At 58.0% G+C, this 19849-nt stretch overlaps 1 protein-coding gene across 5 annotated transcripts; it reads left to right on the plus strand.

Moving 5' to 3' along the window:
* Positions 1 to 6: 6 nt before the first annotated feature.
* ZNF335 (zinc finger protein 335) lies at positions 7 to 18858 on the plus strand. 5 transcript variants are annotated; one of them, XM_078392233.1, is made up of 29 exons: positions 7 to 128; positions 953 to 1051; positions 1643 to 1856; positions 2049 to 2322; positions 2519 to 2596; positions 2741 to 3028; positions 3552 to 3713; positions 3814 to 3966; positions 9722 to 9971; positions 10100 to 10277; positions 10401 to 10513; positions 10727 to 10745; positions 11110 to 11226; positions 11338 to 11414; positions 11511 to 11671; positions 12564 to 12799; positions 12900 to 12996; positions 13611 to 13708; positions 13816 to 14063; positions 14324 to 14438; positions 14537 to 14884; positions 15316 to 15458; positions 15706 to 15845; positions 16123 to 16226; positions 16635 to 16715; positions 16838 to 16921; positions 17008 to 17073; positions 17278 to 17359; positions 18396 to 18858. In XM_078392233.1, exons 3-29 carry the CDS (start codon positions 1650 to 1652, stop codon positions 18512 to 18514), a joined length of 4038 nt encoding a protein of 1345 aa, XP_078248359.1. In that variant the 5' UTR covers positions 7 to 128; positions 953 to 1051; positions 1643 to 1649; the 3' UTR covers positions 18515 to 18858. The 5 variants fall into 5 exon arrangements, with proteins under 5 accessions (XP_078248359.1, XP_078248358.1, XP_078248356.1 ...); XM_078392232.1 differs by having other exon boundaries at positions 8 to 128; positions 1639 to 1856; XM_078392230.1 differs by lacking the exon at positions 7 to 128 and having other exon boundaries at positions 340 to 1051; positions 18399 to 18858.
* The last annotated feature ends 991 nt before the right edge of the window (positions 18859 to 19849 follow it).

The raw sequence follows: 19849 nt of genomic DNA on the forward strand, positions 1-19849 counted from the left end.
GCGGCGGGGTCCGAAGGCGGGATCCTTCCGCGGGGCGAGGGACGGGGCGATGGCGGCCGTGCGGGTGCCGGACCGGAGGGAGCGGCCGGAGAGGAGCCGGGAGGCGGCCGCCGAGGGACCCGCGGGCGGTGAGGAGGGGGCGCCGGGGCCGGAGCTCTCCCTCCGCCGGGAGTCCGCCGGGCGCCGGGGCGAGGGGTCCTGCGGCCAAGATGGCGGCGCCGGCGGCCTCCGAGCGGGGGCTCAGGCAGCGCCAAGGGCAGCCCGCCTCGGCCGAGGCCCCGCGGGAGGGGGCAGGGGAGCGCGCCGCGGGAGCGCGCCTCCCGACACGCAGGCCGCGCCGGGCCCAGGGGGGCAGCGGGGGCGCGCGCTCGCCCGGCCCAGCCAATCCGCGGCGGAGGCGCTGCTGGGAGAACCCCCCCCTGCCGGGGGGGGGGCGGGGGCCGAACCGGGGGGGGGAATATAAGGAGATGCTGCCCCCCCCGCGGGGGCCCTCCCCTCCCCCCCCGACCGGGCCTGGAAAAGTTCCTTTCTCTCTCTCCCCGCTGCTCGCCCCCCCACCGCTCCTCCTCTCCCCCCCCACCGGCGGTGGCCCCCGCAGGGTCGGTGGCGGCGGAGGCGGGGGGGGGGGGATCGCAGGAACCACCTTTCCTTCCCTGCTTGCCTCCCTGCCGGGCTTCCCGCTTCCAATGGCCGGGGGCCGGCGGGACCCCAGTCCTCCCTCCTCCGAGGAGACCCGTGTCTCCGGCCCCCCCCACACACACTCGGCCCCCTCGCCTTCTCCCAGAGGGATGGGCTTCAGCTCTCCGCTGCAGGATCCCCACCATTTCCACCCCCACCCCCGCCCTGTGTTTTCTGCAGGGGGGGCGAGAGAGAGAGAGAGAGAGAGAGACACCCCTAAAATATCCGGGGGGGGGGGGTCTCACCAGGTGTTCCTCCTCCTTTCCCTTCTTAGTGTGAAAACTCCTAGAATAGATCCTGGTCCGTTTCTCCTCCTCCATCCCGACCACAAAGGGCAAGCAGTCACCAGGGCTGGACATCCTCTCCCCACCAGGTATTGGAAAGGATCCTTTGGGGGGGGGGGTCCCAGAAGACAAGCGATGGGCAGAAGGTGGTTGTAATTGAGTCCGTCCCTGAGAGAAACATAAAGCACTTTGAGAAATACACCCGTTCAAAAGCAAAACAAACGTATTAGGGCACCTTTTGAACCCTAACTGGCTGGAGGGCTCAGGGCTTTACGGCTCTGGCTGTGGAGGCAATCAATGGGGTGGCCGTTCGGTTCCCTTCTGGGCATCTTGGGTGGCTTTGGGCAAGCTGCGCAGGCCCGGGATGCCCCCAGAAGAAGGGAACGTCCTGAGCGACATCCTGAGCATCCTCTACCTGGAAAGCCAGGAAAAGGGTGGCCGTAAGTCAGCCTAGGCGGCCACGGAGACCCGTGCCTTCCTTTCCGTACTGGCTTTCAGGTGTGAGCAGCCCACACTTCTTGTGAACGTGGCCTTTTCTGCCCCCACCCGCTTTCACAACAAGGCGCCTGGGGCCTCCTCCTGCCTTTTGCCCGAGGGCCGTGGCGCGTGTGCTGCATCTCAGCCGGCTCAGTTGGAGACTGGCCACCTTTTCCCTTCTCTCCCCCCCCCCCCCCAGTAAGATCGGTCATGGAAGCGGAAAATGAAGTGGAGAGCAGCAGCGACGCGGCTCCTCGGCTGGGGCAGCAAGAAGAGCCCTCGGAGAGCGGCCTGGGCGCGGAGACCTCGGAGGCCGTCTCTGCCGACAGCAGCGATGCCGCCTTGCTGCCCGTCTCCCTCTCGGAAGCAGACGACTCGGGCGTCGGGCAGAGCTCAGACAGCAGAGGGGTCTCCCTGGTATGAGGCTCTGGCTCTTGTCGGTCACTTGCGGGCGTGGCTGGCGGGCAAGGACAGCCGGCCCGGCCAGAGTGGGGGCGTTGGGGGGCGGGTGGCAGCGGAGCTGGCCGGGAGCTGCCCTTGACCCTTTCATTAACAACCCCCCCTGGAAAGAAATGCAGAGCGTCCCCTTTTCCTCCCCTCCCTCCGCAGGGAGAAGTGCCGGAGAGCAGCTCCAGCGCGGACGCCTTCCCTCGAGTCTACCTGCCCGACTCTTCCTCCGTGGCCCAGTCCACCCGGGTCTCCAGTGTCTCCACCGTCAGCCAGTCCGTTCTGGCCTCCCAGTCCCCACAGGGCCTGGTCCACTCCAGCGTCCTGGCCGAGGGGGTGCCGGTTGTGTCCAATTCCACGGCCTCCACCTCTTCCGACCTTGGCTCCACCATTGATAAGATCATTGAGTCCACCATCGGTCCGGACGTCATTCAGAGTGAGTGAACGGAGGGCCTCCCCCAGGGCAGCAGGGGGGTGGAAGGAGCTGCGCCCAGGCCGCTTGGGGGGGGGCTTGGGGGCGGCTGGAGAGGTGCTCCTTTTCCTGCAGAGATTCCCACCCAGTCTCTCTGCCTGCAGAGGTATATGCCCTTAGCAGGGAACGCTGACCAGCCTTTTTCTCTCTTCCGGCTTAGGATGCATTGCTGTGACAAGCGAGGAGGACGGTGGGGCGCAAACAACCCAGTACCTCATCCTGCAAGGACCAGACGATGGTGAGGAAGGAAGCTTGGTGGAGGGAGGGAGGGAGGGAGGGAGGGAACCTGGCCAGTCTCTGGGGGTGGGGTGGGGTGGGGTCTTGCGAGCCCTTTCCTCAGTCTCAGAGCGTGCTGCCCGCATGACGGCTGCTTCCCCGGCAGGAGCCCCTGTGATGTCCCGCGTGGCAAGCTCCGCCCTGGCCCACAGCTTGGCGGCAGAGTCCCCGGCAGACGGCCCCACCTCCACCTGCGCGGAGCACCCGGTGCCCCTGGAGGCCGCGGAGCTGCCGCCTGGGCCGCCGGACCCCTCGGGAGAGCCTGACCTGGACAGCCTGGAGGAGCTGATGGAGGTGGTGGTGGTGCAGCAGTTCAAGTGCAAGATGTGCCAGTACAAGAGCGTTTCCAAGCAGACCCTCATCCACCACATGCGGGAGCGGCACTTCCAGTCCGGTGAGTGTCTCTGGCCCCGGTGGGTGGCCCTGACCGGCTGGCAAGGGGAGGCTAAACCACCGGCACCCCGCCAGGGCTGCTCCTCTCCCCCAAAGCCGACCACCTACTAAGCCACGAGACCTTCTCCGAGGTGGGCGGCTGGAAGCGGCCTGCTCTCGAGGAGGCTTGAGCAACTTCTGCGAGGAGGGGGGCTGAGCCTTTGGCCCCCCCAGCCCCCTCTCTCGTCCCCCTCCGTGGCTTCTGAGGAGCCCTTGGTGAGTCTGGGGGCTTGCGCAGAAGGAGCAAGAGAGCGCCCACGGCTCCTTTGATGCGTGGCTGGGGTGTTGGGCAGGGGGGGTTGAATGGTGCCCAGTCATGGGTGCGTTAAACGGCCTGGCTGCGCCCAGCGCGGTGGCCTGGCTTACCTCAAGGATGTCGCCTGGTCCATGGCGAGTGGACGCGACGTTGCTTCTAAACCGGCCACTTGTTTGCTTGACCAGAATTCTCCAGCAGTGTTGCTGTCGTCTTTTTTCGTTTCCTCCAGCAACAGCCACTGGTACCAAAAGGGGACGCCCACGCAAGAGGGTTCTTGTGCCCAAGACCCCAGATCAGGGGAAACGACAACAGCAGCAGCAGGAGGAGGAGGAAGAAGAAGAGGAAGATGATGATGACATTGTGGACGCAGGTGCTATTGATGACCCCAAAGGTATTTCACGACAACCTCTCTCCCTGGCTCTGTCAGGCACCCCACCCCTTTTTGTGGCCTCCCCTCTCAAAGCCTGCTCTTGCTCGCCTCGTTGTCGCAGATGACAGTGACTACAACCCGGCCGAGGACGAGTCCCGAGGACGTCTGGCCAAGCTCAGCCGCCCCCTTCCCACCTCCAGCGAGCAGCGGCTGCGCCGCCGCCCAGGAAGGCCCCGCAAAATCCCCCGCCTGGAGGCCCCCTCCCCTCAAGAAGGTAGGAGCAACGCACAGGGCCGAGCGAGGGCCTGGGGGGGGGTCCTTTGGTCAGTCTGCCTCGGGTGGGCTGTGTGGCTGTCGGCTGGGGGTTTCTGACAGAAGAAAGTGGTCCTTTTTGTCCACTCTGGGTCTGAGGCCAGGGAGCAGCCCGGGGACTGTGTACCGGGTGGGACTGCCAGAGAGGAGGCCCTGGGCAGACGGCGAAGGGGCCGCAAAGGGCCCAGGGACGGTGGTGTGCCTGCGCGGGCTTCTAAATGCCCCTGGAGAGGTACCAAGCTTCCCAGTAGATTTCCAGAGCTCTGCCGCTGGAGCCAAAGATCCCGAAAGGGTTCTCCCAGTGAGGAGGAGGCTGTGTCTGCCTGAGGAGCAGCCGGGTGGCTGGGTCTGCCCGGCTCCCTGAACCATACACACACACACGCCTCCCCCCCCCTCGGCCAGACGTCCCTCTTTCTCCACGGACACCAAGGATGAAGGGAGGCGGCCGCCAGCTGTAACGCTTGGGAGAGGCAGGCAGGCGCTTGTGGGGGTGGGTGGGTGGCTTCCTCGGGGGCTTGTCCTCAGCGAGGCCGGACGCCCCTTCGGACTCACCTGCCACTGAGGGACAGTCTGGGTGTGGTGGGACCAAAAAGAAAGGCTGCGGAAGGGGAGGGGATGGTCTCCCTTGTGCAGGGACAGCCCTCCTGGTGGTGGTGTTCTTATGACCCTCAAGTCACCTCTGATTTGTGGAGACGCCAGAATATCTTGTGGTTAAGAGCCGTTTCTGCAGGGCTTCAGAGAGAGTGGCTTGCTTGTCAAAAGCGTTCTTGCAGTTTGTGCGTTAAACCGGTGTCAGGGTTTGTAGCTCCAACGTTGCCCAAAGCCCTCTTGTTTATTCCCCCACTCCTACCCCTGCTTTTTAAATTATTTTTTTTCAATTTTTTTTATTTATAATACAAAATAAACCTACTACTACAGAAAAAAAACTATATAAAATACAAAACAATACAATACAATAACATACAATTACCCTTTTGCACCCATCACCTTCAGGACTAGCGTTACACTTCTTTCCATCCATTTTCACTCCAAAATTTCATTGTTTCTTCTCTCGGCGTATACCCCCTCCCTCTCCGAAATACATGTTCTAAAAATACATTCCATATTTTCTTAAAATCGTTATTTTTCATTTGGCCTCTACTTATTTTCATATCACATGTCAGTTTATCGTCAATTGATGTCCTATAATTCTCTATAGCATTCCTCCAAATTGATTATCATTTCTCCAGTTCCTTGCAATAATTATTCTTGCTGCCATAATCATTATTACTATTAAATCCTTATTTTCTTTCACCAGTTGATCTTCCTTAATCAGATTCAATAAGGCTATTAACAGAGACATTTGAATATTCAATCCAATTATTTCAGATATTTCTTTAAATATTAATTTCCATTCTTTCTTTATTTGGCTTAAAGTTCCTTTTGTTTCTGTCTTTTCTTCTGATTTCAGTCTTTTTTCTATAATCTCTTCAAATTTTGTCATTTCTCTACCTTTCACTCCTTTAGTACAGTGGTGCCTCGCTTAACGATTGCCTCGTTTAGCGATGAATTCGCATAACGATGTGTTTTTTTAGAAAATAATATGCATCGTATAACGATGTTTCCTATGGGCGATTTTCGCTTAGCGAAGTTTGGGACCATGCTTCGCATAACGAATGCGATTTTAGGTCCCCTGCTTCACTTAACGATGTTTTTTTTTCCAATTAAAAAAAGTGTCTTAGAAGGGTCAAAAACGGTTCTAAATGCTTGGATTCATTAGAGGACCCCTTAAGTCATGTGCAAACCTGATTTGGCTTTGATCTGACTTTTCATTAATTTTTTGTGAATTTTTTTTTTGGCCCATAGGAACCAATGGACCTGTCAAAATCTGACAGCTCCATGCTTTCCTATGGGGGAGAAAACAATTTACAAAAAATTAACGAAACTTCAGATCAAAGCCAAATCAGGTTTGCACACAACTTAGGGGGTCCTCTAACGCAGTGGTTCTTAACGTGGGCAATAATGCCCCCCAGGGGGCGATTTCATTTTTCAGGGGGGCGATAGAACGAAAAGGGGCGGTGTGGGGGCGCTGGAGCAGAAGGGGGGCGGTAGGGGGGCCCTGGAGCAAGCCAAACCTGTTAAGATGGCTGCAGCCTTTTTACAGTGTGCATGAATATATATTTTCCTCCAATCTTAATTTAGTTTCAGAGTTTTTGTCTTGAAATTTTTAGTTCCTGCATTGTGGTTTGTTTTTATATTTCTTTATATGCCCTTTTTATATTTCTTTTTGCGTCTTAAAATTCGCTTGCAACTAAATCATTAAATGTTTTGGGGGCATTTCATTTTCTTAGAATTGAATTTTGTTTTCAGGGGTCATTGGATTTAAGTGTCATAAATAAATAAATAAATAAATAAATAAATAAATAAATAAATAAATAAATAAATAAATAAATAAGATATCATCACCGCGGGGAGGGGGGCGGTGATAACTTCCTCAATGGCTCAAGGGGGCGTTTCTTTCAAAAAGGTTAAAAACCACTGCTCTAACGAACCCAAGAATTTAGAACAGTTGCTGAGTCTTCATTAATTTTTTGTGAATTTTTTCTTCCCCCATAGGAAATAATGGAGCTGTCAGATTTTGACAGCTGTCAAAATTTGGGGGGAAAAAATTCACCATAAATTAATGAAAAGTCAGATCAAAGCCAAATTAACTTTTGCATCCGTTTTAGAGGGTGCAGAAGCTAATCCAAGCATTTAAAACCATTTTTGACCCTTGTATGACACATTTAAAATTGCAAAAATTGACTTCGCAAAGCCATTACAATGTATTGAGTCAGCTTCAATACATTCCAATGGAGGATACATTGTTTCACTTAGCGATGTTTCCTATGGGTTTTTTCGCTTAACGACGGCAATCCGTTCCAATTGGAACGGATTAACCGGTTTCCAATGCATTCCTATGGGAAATGGTGTTTCACATAGCGATGGTTTCACATAGCGATGTTTTTTTTTGAACCAGTTAACATCGCTATGCGAGGCACCACTGTATACCATTCTCTTGTCCACCTTTCTAATTGAATTAAATTTAACCATGAAATCCCTTCTCCTCCTAGTACCTTTTTATATCCCCTTTTCCTCTTATCTTCTCTATCCAGCCTTTTAATCTACTTATCTGTTTACTTTTTAATACATTCTTTAAATTTTTTAAATTTTCCGGAAAATTCCTTAATTCCACTACCATAAAGGAGATATTGGTGGACTCAATACATCTCTGAATTCTTTCCAATTTTCCAACATATTTTTAAAGAAAGGATTTTTGATCTTTTTAATCTCTTCTGCAATTTTTTCTTTAAGCAAAATTCTTTCCACACTTTCTTGTATACCTTCCATCTCAATGTCAGTCCAAATTAAATGTTTATTATCCTTGATTATGTCTGGGATATGTCTAAACTGATTCGCTATATAATGTAATTTTATGTTAGGTAATCCAAGACCCCCCTTTTTTGTGTAACATACCATAATTTTTTATTAATCCTCATTCGTTTATTTCCATTACAGTAACCATTTATCATTGTCTGCCATTCTTTTAATTGATTTTCTGTGATCTTTATGGGGAGCATCCAAAATATAAAATTCAATTTAGGGATTATTTTCATTTTACATAATGCAACTCTACCAAACCATGAAATTTTTAAATTCTGATATTCCTTTATCCTTCTAGTTATCTCTGTTTTTAATCTATCCAGATTTATTTTAATTATTTCTTGTAAATTCCAAGTAATATTAATCCCAAAATATTTCATAACATTTCCAATTATACCTCCAATTATTATTTTTACTTTTCTTTTCTTTTCTTCTGAATGGTTTAACAATAAACATTCAGACTTCCCCCAATTTACCCTTAACCCCGTTAAACTCTCAAATTCCTTCAAATGTATTTTCAGCCTTTCAATTGTTTCAGCTGGATTGTTAACTATTAATAAAGTGTCGTCGGCAAATTAATTTATCTTACCATTCTCTTTATTATCTGTCCCTCTAATCTGTTTATCTTCTCTAATTATCTTTGCCAATATTTTGATTATCATTGTAAATAATACTGGAGATAAGGGGCAACCTTGTCTTGTACCCCGGCCTAGGTGTATTGTCTCAATTATACCATCATTAACTATTACCTTGGCTGTATTCTGAGAATAAAGTTGGTGGATTATCTGATTGAAATTTGGTCCAAACCCTACGTATTTAATTAATATCTTTAACGAATCCCATTCCACTGAATCAAAAGCTTTAAATATGTCTAACGATATTACTCCCGCCTTAGAATTACTTTCTTTTGCTAGGTTCATTAAATTAAGTACCCTCCTCATTAAATCTGACATTTGCCTACCAAGTATAAATCCATTTTGATCTTTTTCAATATATTTCCACATAAAGCTATTCAATCTTTTTGCCATTATTGCCGTAAATATCTTAGCGCCTGATTTATCAATGATATTGGCATCCATATTTGCAGGATTTTTATCTGGTTTCAGTATTAAGACTATAAGTGATTCTTTCCATGATTCTCTCCCTTTAGTATCTTATTAAATAACTCTTTTAATTTCGGTATAAGGATATTTTTAAATACTTTATAGTATTCTGGGCCTAATCCATCTGTTCCAGGGGTCTTTCCTACCTTTAAATTATTTTTTAAAAAATTATGGTCTGGTGTTTGCTCCTTTTGTCGAATCAGCAGGCCAAAGCCAACCGGCTCAGAAGTCCCTCCAGGAAAACCTCAGCCTCTTTCAGGGACGTGGCTTGGCGTGCTCGGCAGCATGTGCCCTGCTGAGCCTGCGTTTAGGTCCTAGCCTGCCGCGGTCGTTTTGCATCTCCCGCCTGCTTCCCGGTGGGATGGGAGGCAGCAGTTCCAGTAGAGAAGGTCGGAAGGAGGACACGTGTCCCTTTCCCCCCCCCCTCAACTTCTCAGACTAAACTCTCCAGCCTAGTTTATGCCCTTCATAACATTCTCTTCTTTGGGGTGAGGACTCTCTTACTTTTCTCAGAGCATCCAAGCGGCTACCCCAGGATGCCCCACTCTGGTGAAAATGGAAAACCACGAGTGTGTTTCAGAGTTTATGGGATCAGTGGCTCTCAGAAATGCCAATGATGCAAAGGACTCTCTAACCGTTCCCCCCCCCCAAAAAAAATACTAAGTAGGCGACTCAATGGCGCATAGCAACAAGAGACAGCATAACAGAACAATAGCAAAGGCGAACATGATTTTATTCTCACACACGAGCCAGCCCTGTCGGCCCATTCCAACTGGGCATGGCCGTTTTGGAGATCATGTGCTGCCTGCATGGGCGGCCCCCTCCCGAGGCAGAGGGGCTCCCACCATCTGTGCACCCTGAAGGGTTTTCCGAGCCCCCCTTGCCTACGTAGAAATTAACAGGGAGGGGTGAAAGACAATGGCCACCCATTCTTTGGGGGTGGGGGTAGGGGGCTGCTCCTTGCAGGGTGGCACAAACACCGCCTCTGCCGAGGCCCGTGTGCCGGCCCCTGGGTAAGGTAAGCTAGGTCTAAAACAACAGTCTCGCAATTCAGAGATGCCGCGGGGTCTGTTTTTCCACCGTTCCTGGCTCCCCTCCAGCGGGTGAGGGTGCTATCTGTGAAACGGGGAGTGGATGGGCCTTGCACTGCAGAGTTTCTGCCCAGGGTCCCTCGGCCCTTTCTGCCCTAACCCGGCCACGTCCCTCGGATAGGTGGCGAAGAGGAGTCGGTCGTCTCGTCCCAGGGGGGCCCTCGGCAAGTGCAGCAGGGCTCTGAGGCGGCCAGCTCTTCGGACCCGGGGCCCACAGAAGGCCAGCGCCTCGTGGACCCCACTGTGAGCCAGTCGGACTCGGAGAACCGGGACCCGTCGTCCCAGGAGGAACCGGAAGTGCTCCCGCGGCGCAGAGGCCGGCCCTCCCACCGGTTCCTGGGGAAGAAATACCGCAAGTACATGGGGCGAAGGTAAGCGGGGGGGGGGGGAAGCGGTGCGTCTTTCCTGTCTGTGTCGGGCTCCGGCGGCTGCGCTCATGGAGGGGCCGAGGCCGGGCTGACCATCCCTGGGTCCTGAGTGACCTCGGGATCTCTTCCAGGTACTGCTACAAGTCGGCCAAGCCCTTGATGCGCCCTTACCTGTGCCGGATCTGCGGCTCCCGGTTCCTCACCCATGACGATCTGCGCTTCCACGTCAACTCGCATGAGGCCGGGGATCCCCAGCTCTTCCGCTGCCTGCAGTGCAATTACCGCTCCCGGCGCTGGTCATCTCTGAAGGCAAGCGCCCGGCCGGCCGCCCCCCCCCCCCCCGCCGCCCCTTCCCCTGCCGACTCCTCCTGCGGGTGCCTGGCTGGCCGGCTGAGGGCTTGGAGGCTCAGACTGGCTCTGCCTCCCTTGCAGGAGCACATGTTCAACCACGTCGGGAGGAAGCCGTACAAGTGCGAGGAGTGTGACTACACCAGCGTGTACAAGAAGGACGTCATCCGGCATTCTGTGGTGCACAATTGTGACCGGTGAGCATCGCGTGCCTCCATCCCACCGTGGCCTGATTCAGTCGGGGTCAGGGTGGGTGGAGGGAGTGGTTTCTGAGTTCCTGACAGACCCTTACGTGGACTCGGGGGGGGGTGTGGACTCCCTGGGTCCCCCCTCCCAAAGCTTTGAGCTAGCAGGTATTTCAGCCGCTTTGCTCATCCCTCTGTTCTCTTCCCTGCTTCCCCTCCTTTTAGGAAGAAGCGAGCCGACCCGGTGAGTGGGACCGCCTGAGGAATCCCTTCCGCTCCCTCCCGCGGGGGATGTGTTTCCGGCAGGCCGGAAGGCCCGTCTTGTTGTCCTTGTGGTGCCTTTCCCGGCAACCCTGTGATGGGCTGAAGGAGAGCAAGAAGCCAAGGAATTCGAGGGGGGGGGGGTCTTTCCCACACAGCGGGGGGCGACAGAGAGCTTGCAGCTGCCTTTCTCAGTGGGCAGGCCCCACAGACCGATTCCTAGGGGGTGTGGGGTGGAACTCTTTCTCCCCAGCCAGCTGTGCCACCCTGATTGTGCAAGAGTGTAATCTCCCTCTTCTCCCCCTCCCTCAATTTCTCTCTCACGCGCCCCCCCCGGCCATCTCTAGCCCCCAAAGCAAAGTGCCTTTCCTTGCCCCGTGTGCGACCGCGTGTATCCAATGCAGAAGCGGCTCACCCAGCACATGAAGACCCACAGCAGCGAGAAGCCCCACATGTGTGACAAGGTGGGTGTGGGAGCAAAGGCAAGGCACGGGGGTGGGGGGGGGAATGAGTCTCAGGGCAGAAGCACAGCCAATAAGATGTGGGCGGGGGCCCTTGCTTTCACTCTCTGGCAGTGCGGGAAGTCCTTCAAGAAGCGCTACACCTTCAAGATGCACCTGCTGACCCACATCCAGGCTGTCGCCAACCGCCGGTACTCGAGCACGGGATTGCTTTGAGGGTGGGGGGGGGTCAGGGCTGCAGGAACAGCCCCGCAGAGCCGCTGAAACGTTGCTTTTCTGCCGGGCAGGTTCAAGTGTGAGTTCTGCGACCATGTCTGTGAGGACAAGAAGCTGCTTCTCAACCACCAGCTCCTGCACGTCAACGAGAAGCCCTTCCGTTGCAGCCTCTGTTCCTACGCCACCGTCCGCGAAGACTTCCTGCTCTCTCATGTGGCCGTCAAGCACACAGGTGGGGCTGGGCAGCAGGTACCGGGGGGTGGGGGCTGGGCAGGGGAGGGGAGGGAAAGACGGGCACCGAACACAGGCGTGGGGCGGGGGGGGGAATCTCCTTCAGGACGTTCCGCAGGGCAGGTTGCAGGGCTCCATCTGAGGCCAGCTTGTGGGCCTGGGGTGACCCACATCCAGCCCATGGCTTCCGTCCCCCAGCAGGGAGAGAAAGCTCTCTGGGGAAGGCTCTGTCCCTCTCCCGCCCCCAGGAGTCCTCCCCAGAAATCGGCCGTTCCACACTGCAGGGGCAGCCACAGGGAAGATGTGATCTGTATAAAACTGGAGAAATTTGGGGTGGGTGGGGATTTGAATTCAGGGATGGGCAAGGTCCGTGAACACTTGCGGGCAGCCACAGAGGGTCAATCTCAAGAGGTTGCCCTCTCGGTCTCTCTGGCCCCTCAGTCTTGATGGCCGAGGCTGTAAGCAGCTGCTAGTTGTGGTGGCCGAGTGTTCCCACCTGGATTGAAGGCAGAGCACTGGCTGCTGGGGAGCGCGCGGGGCGGGTGGGCCACTCTGGCAGGGAGGAAAAGCTGGGCTTTCTGAACCGGTGGCCCAATACGGTTAGTTCCAGGGCCCTTGGGGCTCCCCGTGCAGGAGAAGCGGAGCCAGTAAAGGAAACGGCGGTCAGGAGGTGACCTGGCCCGAGCAAGGCCGTCCACAGCAGGACCTTCAGAAAGGTCTCGATTCATGGGGTCACCCTGAGTCTGGCTGGCACCTGACGACAGCCGTGGGGGGAGAGAAGGGCCAGGTCTTTGCGGGGGGAGGGGGGAGGCAGCCATTCCTCCCGGCCCTTCAGATCCCGGCCGGCCGGACCTTTGGGCAGCCACAAAGCCCTTGGCCTTTGCCCTTTGCAGGGGGGAAGCCGTTTGCCTGTGAGTTCTGCCACTTCACCACCAAGCACAAGAAGAACCTGCGCCTCCACATCCAGTGCCGGCACGCAGAGCACTTCGAGGAGTGGGTGCACCGCCACCCCGAGGAGCCCCCCTGCCGGCGCCGACCCTTCTTCACCCTTCAGCAGATTGAGGAGCTGAAGCAGCAGCACAGCCAGGGCCAGGCGGCCGTCGACATGGCGGCGGGGGCCCACCCTTCTGTGAGTGTCCCCCAACCCCTGCCACCCACCCCACCCCACCCTACCTGTTGCCTTGTGCCCCCCCTCCCCACTCCACCTGCTTTCAGCTGGTTGTCTTTAGCAGGTTGCCTACCAGCCTGCACAGAGCCCACCTCCCCCGGAGACCCCCGTCCTTGCCCAGGAGCCTCTGGAGGGAGCAACCATCATCTATGAGCCAGGTGTGTTCTCATCTGGGAAGGGGCAATAAATACTGGGAGGCTTTCAGCTGGTGGGAGGGAGGGGGCTGCCGGGCCATGCACCCACCCCCAGCCAACCCTCCAGGGGAGAAAGCCATACTCCTCCGAGTCCGGGGGGGGGGTGTGTGCCTGTATCTTGGCCAGTCAGCCTTGGCCTGGTTGGTAGAGAAGGACCTCGCTGGCCAGGGGTTGCTCTCTTGCCCCAGTGAGAAGCCCCCTTGCTCTCTGGATCCAACACGGCGCGCGGGCTCCTTCCTCCGCCCACTGGGCCGAGGGCTTGGTCTCCCTTGCTTTAGTCCTCTCTCCCTCTCTCGAACCGCTTCCCGGATGTCCTCGGCTCTCTCGGCCCTTTGTCCGATTGTTCCTGGATTGGGGTGTCAGAGGGGTGGCGTTTTCGTTCAGCTGGCTGATGGTCACCGATCCTGCCTGTGTGAGAAAGGACGGGTGTCTGGAGCCACACACCCCCAGAGGCCTGGCCGCCTGAGTGGCCTGTGCTTTCGAAGCCATGGTGCTCTTCCCTGTAGGTGACTGTGAGATGGGGGGAGCCTTGGGGGGGGGCGTTGTATCTGACAGTCTCTTCTCCCTCTTCTGGCCAGATGTGGAGGGCTCGGCTGAACTGGCCACGCAGACGGCGCTGGACCTTTTGCTGAACATGAGCAGCCAGCGAGAGCTGCCTGGTGGCAGCACCTTGGAGGTGAGGCTGGCCGGTCGGGTTCCCCACCCTCTCCCTGGCGCTGGATCTGGCTTGGCCCAAGCGAGGCTCTGCTTGGCCAGTCACCCGATGCGGCCTCGTCCTTGCAGGTGTCTGTGGTGAAGGCGGACGGCCTGTCCAAAGCCTCGGAGCCACAGCCTGGCGGAGAGGAGGCCCCGGGCAAGGTGCTGACGCTGCATGTGATGGAGCAGAGCGAGGCCTATGCAGAGCCAGCGCTAGCGGACGGCCCTTCCTCCTCCTCCTCCTCCCCCCAGCAGGTCAACCTCCCCTTCAGCAACACGGCTGAATATAGTATCATGGCTGCCGGTGAAGAAGCAGCAGGCCACACGCTCTGTGGGTGAGCACATGCTGGGGAGGGGAGGGGAGGGGAGGGCCCTGGTTCACAATTCCCGGGCCAGAGCAAGGGAGAAGGAGCTGTGGCTGCTGCTGCTGCTGCTGAGGGGGGCGAGTCCCTGGGCTGCCTTTCCCCAAGATCCTTTCGGCTTCCTTTTCCGCGGCAGCCCTGCCAGGGTGGTTCAAGGGTCCCCTCGTAGCTGGGGGATCCGAGACAGCCATGGGGTCGTCCCCAGGCTCACTCTCCTGCTTGCTTTCTGGCAGCGAGGAGGAGAGCCCCCAAGAGGCGGAGCAGGCCGTGATCAGGGACCCGCTGAACGACGACCTCGTGAGCCCCGCCAGCGCCCCCGAGCCCAGGGAGCCCAGGCCTTCTGCCAAGGTGAGAGACAGACACGGGGTCTGGAGGTGGGGGTGGGGGGTGGACCGGGGGGTGGGCTGCTGGGACAAGCTGCCTAACGCTCGGTCTCCCCCTGGCAGCTGAGCAGGGAGAAGCTGGGCGGCGGCCAGGCCACCATCCGGTGGCCTGTCGTGCAGTGTCTGACATGGCCGGGCCGCAAAGCCATGGCCATGCTGGGCCCCGAGGATCCGGAGCCAGCCACGATGCCCGACCGGCGGACCGCCGTCCGGCGAGCTCTGTGCAGAGTCGACTCCCCCAAGCGGGTGCCGGACAAGGCGCCTGCCCCCAAGACGTTCTCCTGCAAGATCTGCTCCGAGACCTTCCCCGGCCGGGCGGAGATGGAGATCCACAAGCGGGCCCACGTGGGGCCCGGCACCTTCAAGTGCCCCGACTGCCCCTTCACCGCTGCCAGCTGGCCAGACATTCGGGTGGGTGCTCTTGGGACCCTCTCGGGGGGGGGGAGGGCTGGGCCGGAGGAGCCCCTCCAGCGAGGGCTGGGGAAGAGGAGTGGTCTGGCCGTGCTGCCCCCTCTTGATGGGGACCCAGCAGCAGGAGGAGCGGTTGGGTTTCCTGACCAAGGAGAGGCCAGGAGGAAGGGAGGGGGGGGAGCTGTGGGGGGGGGCTCTTGCCGTCCAGACAGGAAGGCCCTTTGTGGTTCCACAGCCTCTCAGGGTTAGGAAGGGAAGGACAAGCCAGGCAAGCCACTGCGACGAGCTTGGCTGGGATTTCTGGGGGAGGGGCACAGACGGGGAAACCTCTCCCAACCCAGATCCCTGATGAAGGTGGGGGCGGGAGCAGGGGAAGGGATGGGGGGGCATTTCTGCTGAGCGGGCTCCCTTCTCCTCTCCTGCTGCTCCAGAGCCACCGGGAGCAACATGCCAGCCTCCGGCCCCACAAGTGTCAGCACTGCAGCTTCGCTTCCAAGAACAAGAAGGACCTGCGCCGGCACGTGCTGACCCACACCAACGAGAAGCCCTTTGCGTGCCATGTCTGTGGACAGAGGTGGGGAGAAGGGACGCCGTAGGGGGCTGGGTCGGGCTGGGCTGGGCTGAGAGGGAGGGTCTCCCTTTCTCAGAGTGGAGCTCCCTCCTGGGGAAAGGACCCAGACTCCTGTGGGGAGGGGGGGAAGGGTGGAGGGATCCCCCCCTTCCTGTCAAGTCTCCCACTGCCAGCACCCCCTGCCCTCTCCCCCCCCCCCCCCGCCGCCGCCGCCACGGGGCTCTTAGACGGCGAGATCTCTTCTCTGCAGGTTCAACCGGAATGGGCACCTCAAGTTCCACCTGCAGCGGCTGCACAACACGGAAGGGAAGGCGCTGCCTCGGGCAGCCCCCAGCACCTCCCAGACCATCATCCTGAACAGTGACGAGGAAGCTTTGGCCACCCTGCAGAGTGAGCGGCAGGGCAGGCGGGGGGCTTTCTCCTTCCCCCCCTCCCTCCCCCCTCCCTCCTTCTCCCCAGTCATACGTGGGCATAGGCAGCACCAGCCATTTCTCTTTCTCCTCCTCCTCCCTTGGCAGTGGGGCAGAGCTCAAGACAGCTCCTGCCCTTTACCCACTCCCAACTCTTTGCATTGGAGGGGGCAGAGGGGGGAGGTGCTGGGCTCCTTGCCAGCACGACTGAGAGTCTCTCTTGGCCTCTCTCTCTCTCTCTCCCCTGCCCGCAACAGCCGCCCTGCAAGCTGGCCAGGCCATTTTGGCCCCCGAGAGGCTCCAGCCAGCCATGACCCAGGAGCACCTCATCATGACCCAGGAGCAAAGCGTCCCCAGCCAGGTAAGAGGCAGCCACGCTCCCTGATCCCACAGGGCCGGTCCTGCATCCTGGCTTCACACAGGACGGTCCTGAAGCTCAGGGCTGGCTACCCGGTGAGCCACGTGACTCACGTTCCAGATTCCTCTGCACACAAGAGCCTAATCAGGATCTGTAAAATTGCACACAGGGGATTTAAAGAGAAGGTTTACTTCTTATCTTCCCCCCAACTAGAACCCAGGGCCACCTAGCATGACCGGAGGGTAAGAGAAGCAGATCAGGTGGAACAAACTGTTTGCACCGTGAACGCTCCCTGGACCTCGACCCCTTTGGTCTCAATCTTGGGAGTCCCGTTTTGGGGCCGAGAGAGGGGGAAGGAGGCAGCCGTGGTGCTGGGACCCAGAAGCCTACATGTTTTTTCTCCTTGTGCAGGATGAGGCCACCTACATCCAGGAGATCATGACAACAGCAGATGGGCAAATGGTGCAGCACCTGGTGACGGCGGAAAACCAGGTGGGTGGGTGGGGGGCTGGGAAACAGGTGGGTCGCATACCGGGGGGGGGGGGACGGGACAAAGAGGTACAGCCTGGCCGGAACCCAGACGCCAGTCTTTCTCCCCCGCCCCCCGCCCACAGGTGCAGTATATCATCACCCAGGACGGTGTCCAGCCTCTCCTACCGCATGAATATGTGGTCCTGCCCGAGGGCCACCACCTCCAGGTGAGACCCTGCATCATCTCCACCTGCACAGGCTTGAGTTTCCCCTCCCCACCTCCGGCCTCTCATGGACCTTCTTGCTTCCGCAGGTACAGGATGGGCAGATCACCCACATCCAGTACGAGGAGAGCGGAGAGTTGGTGCAGGAGCCCCAGGTAAGGGGGGGGGCAAAGGGCCTCGGGGGGGGGCACCATCTCTGGGGAGATGGCTGTGCTCAGAGAGCCCATTGCAGAACCAGGCCCAGAGAGGAGCCTCGCAGTTCCCTGCCCGGGGCTGGGGGGAGGGCAGGATTACAGGGATGGCAGGAAGCGAGCGCCGGGCAGAGCCCCACCCTCCGCATGCCCTTGCTCTCCCTCCAGATCCAGTACGTTCCAGTGTCCCCAGGGCAGCAGCTTCTGACCCAGGCACAGCTGGAGGCAGCCGCTCACTCGGCAGTGACAGGTAGCAAAACCACACCGTGTCTCTGCAAGGCAGGCAGAGAGAGTCAGCCTCTTTCCAGGGATTAACACCCCCCCACCCCACCCCGTGAGTGAACGTGGGCCAAGAAAGCCCAGCTCCCGTTTTAGGGAAACTAAACAAGGACGGGGTGTTCCCGAGGGTGTCCCTCTGCCCACTCTCAGGAGGGCTTTTCCCTTGGAGGAGGGAGGGAGGGAGAGAGGGAGGTGTTAACAGCGAGGCCGTGTGGTGCCAACGTCTTTTTTCCATCTGTTCCACTGCCCTCTTTGGGAGCCAAATGATGAAGCCAGGAGGAGTCGGAGTCGCTTTGAGCAAAGGCACCCACCTGGAGGACCTTCCGAGCTGCAGACGGGGGGGGGGGATGTCTTTCTTCCGGAGGGCCGGTTCTGCCCATCAGCTCCCTGTTTTGTGGTGCCGGCTGCTGGGGAGGGTGGAGTGGGGGCTGCCATCGGTTTAAAGGCTGAACGGCCACTCCTTGAGGTTTCCAGGCAAAGAGAAGGCGGGAGGGGGCTGGCCCCACAGAAGCAGCCTCAGAACCCTTGCGCTCATCTCCCCCTGCTCGGGGAACCACCCGATGCCACCCAGGAGAGGGTAGAGTGCAGGCCCACCGAGAGAAGGCTGGGCGCCATCAAGCCCAGGAGCCAGGATCGCTGCTGCCCCCACGGCCTCCCTCCTGCCCCAAGGAGAGCTTCTGCCGGCCTGCATTCCAGCTGCTTCTTCAGCCCAACCTCAGCCTCACCTGCAGCCGGTGAACTAAGGGTCTCGCTCACATACTGTTAAAGCCTCTCTTCCACTCCTTCCAGGCTACGCTGGGGGGGGGGGGGAGGAGACAGAATCGGGCCCTCAGGAAAACAGTGGTTCTGTTCACCCCCACCCCAAGTTCCGCTGGATTCTGGGGCCAGCAGCCCCTGCCTCCAGATGTTGGGAGCCCCTGCCCTGGGACAGCCTTGGTGGCGTCCCCTCATCCTGAAGGTCTGACACCTTTCCTCTTCTCTCTCTCTCTCTTCCCCCCCCCCGACAGCAGTGGCAGATGCTGCCATGGCCCAAGCCCAGGGCCCATTGAGCACGGACTGTTCGGTGGACCAGATCCACCAGCTGCAACCTGGCGTCCATTACGACATCATCACACTGGCAGAATAGCAGGGGTCGCCTCCCCTCCTGGCTGGGGTCGTTTTCGTCATGGTTCCAGAGAACGGGAGGGGGACAAGGGGACCCCCCGCAGCCACGCCTGCAGGGACGGTGCCTTCTGCCATGACCCCGGACTACGTCGCTCCGCTCCAGGCTGGACCTTCTCTGACTTGGCCGGCCCGGCCCTCGCCTACCCCGGGGGCGAACGAGCCGAACACTTGAACACATCCTCTGCATGGAAAGCCTCCACGGCTGGGCCGGGGGTGGGGTGGGGAGATGTGGGGTGGGGGGGAGCCTTTGCTCACGTTGGATGTGCCCCACCCTCGATTAAAGCAGAGCCCTCTGTTTGAAAGCCACCTGCCTGTCTTGGACTTTGCTACCTCTGGTTTGCCCACCTTGCTCAAGTGACCTTGACTCTGGTGGGAGAGGCAGGGACACCCCCCCCACCCCCTCGCCTTCCAACCTGGGATTAATCAACTGGTGAACAGGCTAAATCCCGTGTAACTCTCCTTCTACTACAACCGCTGCCTCCCTGAGCCGATGGCTTGGCAATGTTTACATGGGCTTATAACAGCTAATCTGGGAATTGAACTAACAGCTATTGGCATTCTGCTGATTATCTTTAATGGGGCAGAAAGCCTGAGCTGTCCGGCTAGTCGGAGAGGGGGCGGGCTCTTTTCTGAGGGCCCCTCCTGGCCGGAAGGTCAGGCAGTCCTAGGGAGAACGGTCGGTCCTTGGGGTTGGTGCCTTCCACCCAGCTGAGTAGGGGGCCACGGGGGGTGTGTGTGTCCCTGCCCTTGCCTGCAGAGCAGAGGAAGAGTTTTTCTCGGGGGTGGGAGGGGGTCAGCATCCTAGGCAGGAGGGGGGTGTTGTATGTTGGCCACCCGGACAGCCACCAAGTGCCCTTTGCCGCAGCCCCCCCCCCAAGAGGATGGAGGAAGGGCCCCTTTGGCGCTCGGTCTGAAATGTAGGGCAGTCCAGCTGCAGCCCCCTTCAGGCCAAGGGGCTCCAGCTGTGCGCCTGAGCATTAAGGGGGGCAGCAGCCAGCATTAGGGCAAGCCCCAGCTGTGGCGGGAAGGGGGCTTGTGAAGATTACAGGCCATTATCCGGTAAAGCCGGATCGCGGCCGGCCTGCCGGGCCCCCAGTGACTGGGAGGGCCGCCTGGAGTCCTGCAGGGACAAGGTCGTGCGGCCAGATGTGGAGGACACAGCAGCCACTCGCGGTGGCCCAGACGTGGCTGCGGAGAGGGGGGCTCTCCTGCGGGAGCTCTGCCCCGGCGCCTGGCTGGCCTGTGAACGGGGGGGGGGGGGGCTGTGCCTCTCTGGGAGAGGGTCCTGGGCTGAGCC

Source organism: Pogona vitticeps, chromosome 4, assembly GCF_051106095.1.
Source record: "Pogona vitticeps strain Pit_001003342236 chromosome 4, PviZW2.1, whole genome shotgun sequence".
Classification (NCBI taxonomy): Eukaryota; Metazoa; Chordata; class Lepidosauria; order Squamata; family Agamidae; genus Pogona; species Pogona vitticeps.

Excerpts from the sequence above, each read along its gene's own strand:
- ZNF335 (XM_078392228.1), top strand. The coding sequence starts at position 468 with ATGCTGCCCCCCCCGCGGGGGCCCTCCCCTCCCCCCCCGACCGGGCCT. Across the intron at positions 10,278-10,400 it reads GGCGCTGGTCATCTCTGAAG|GAGCACATGTTCAACCACGT; the intron begins GCAAGCGCCCGG and ends CCTCCCTTGCAG. Across the intron at positions 16,922-17,007 it reads CCGAGGGCCACCACCTCCAG|GTACAGGATGGGCAGATCAC; the intron begins GTGAGACCCTGC and ends TTGCTTCCGCAG.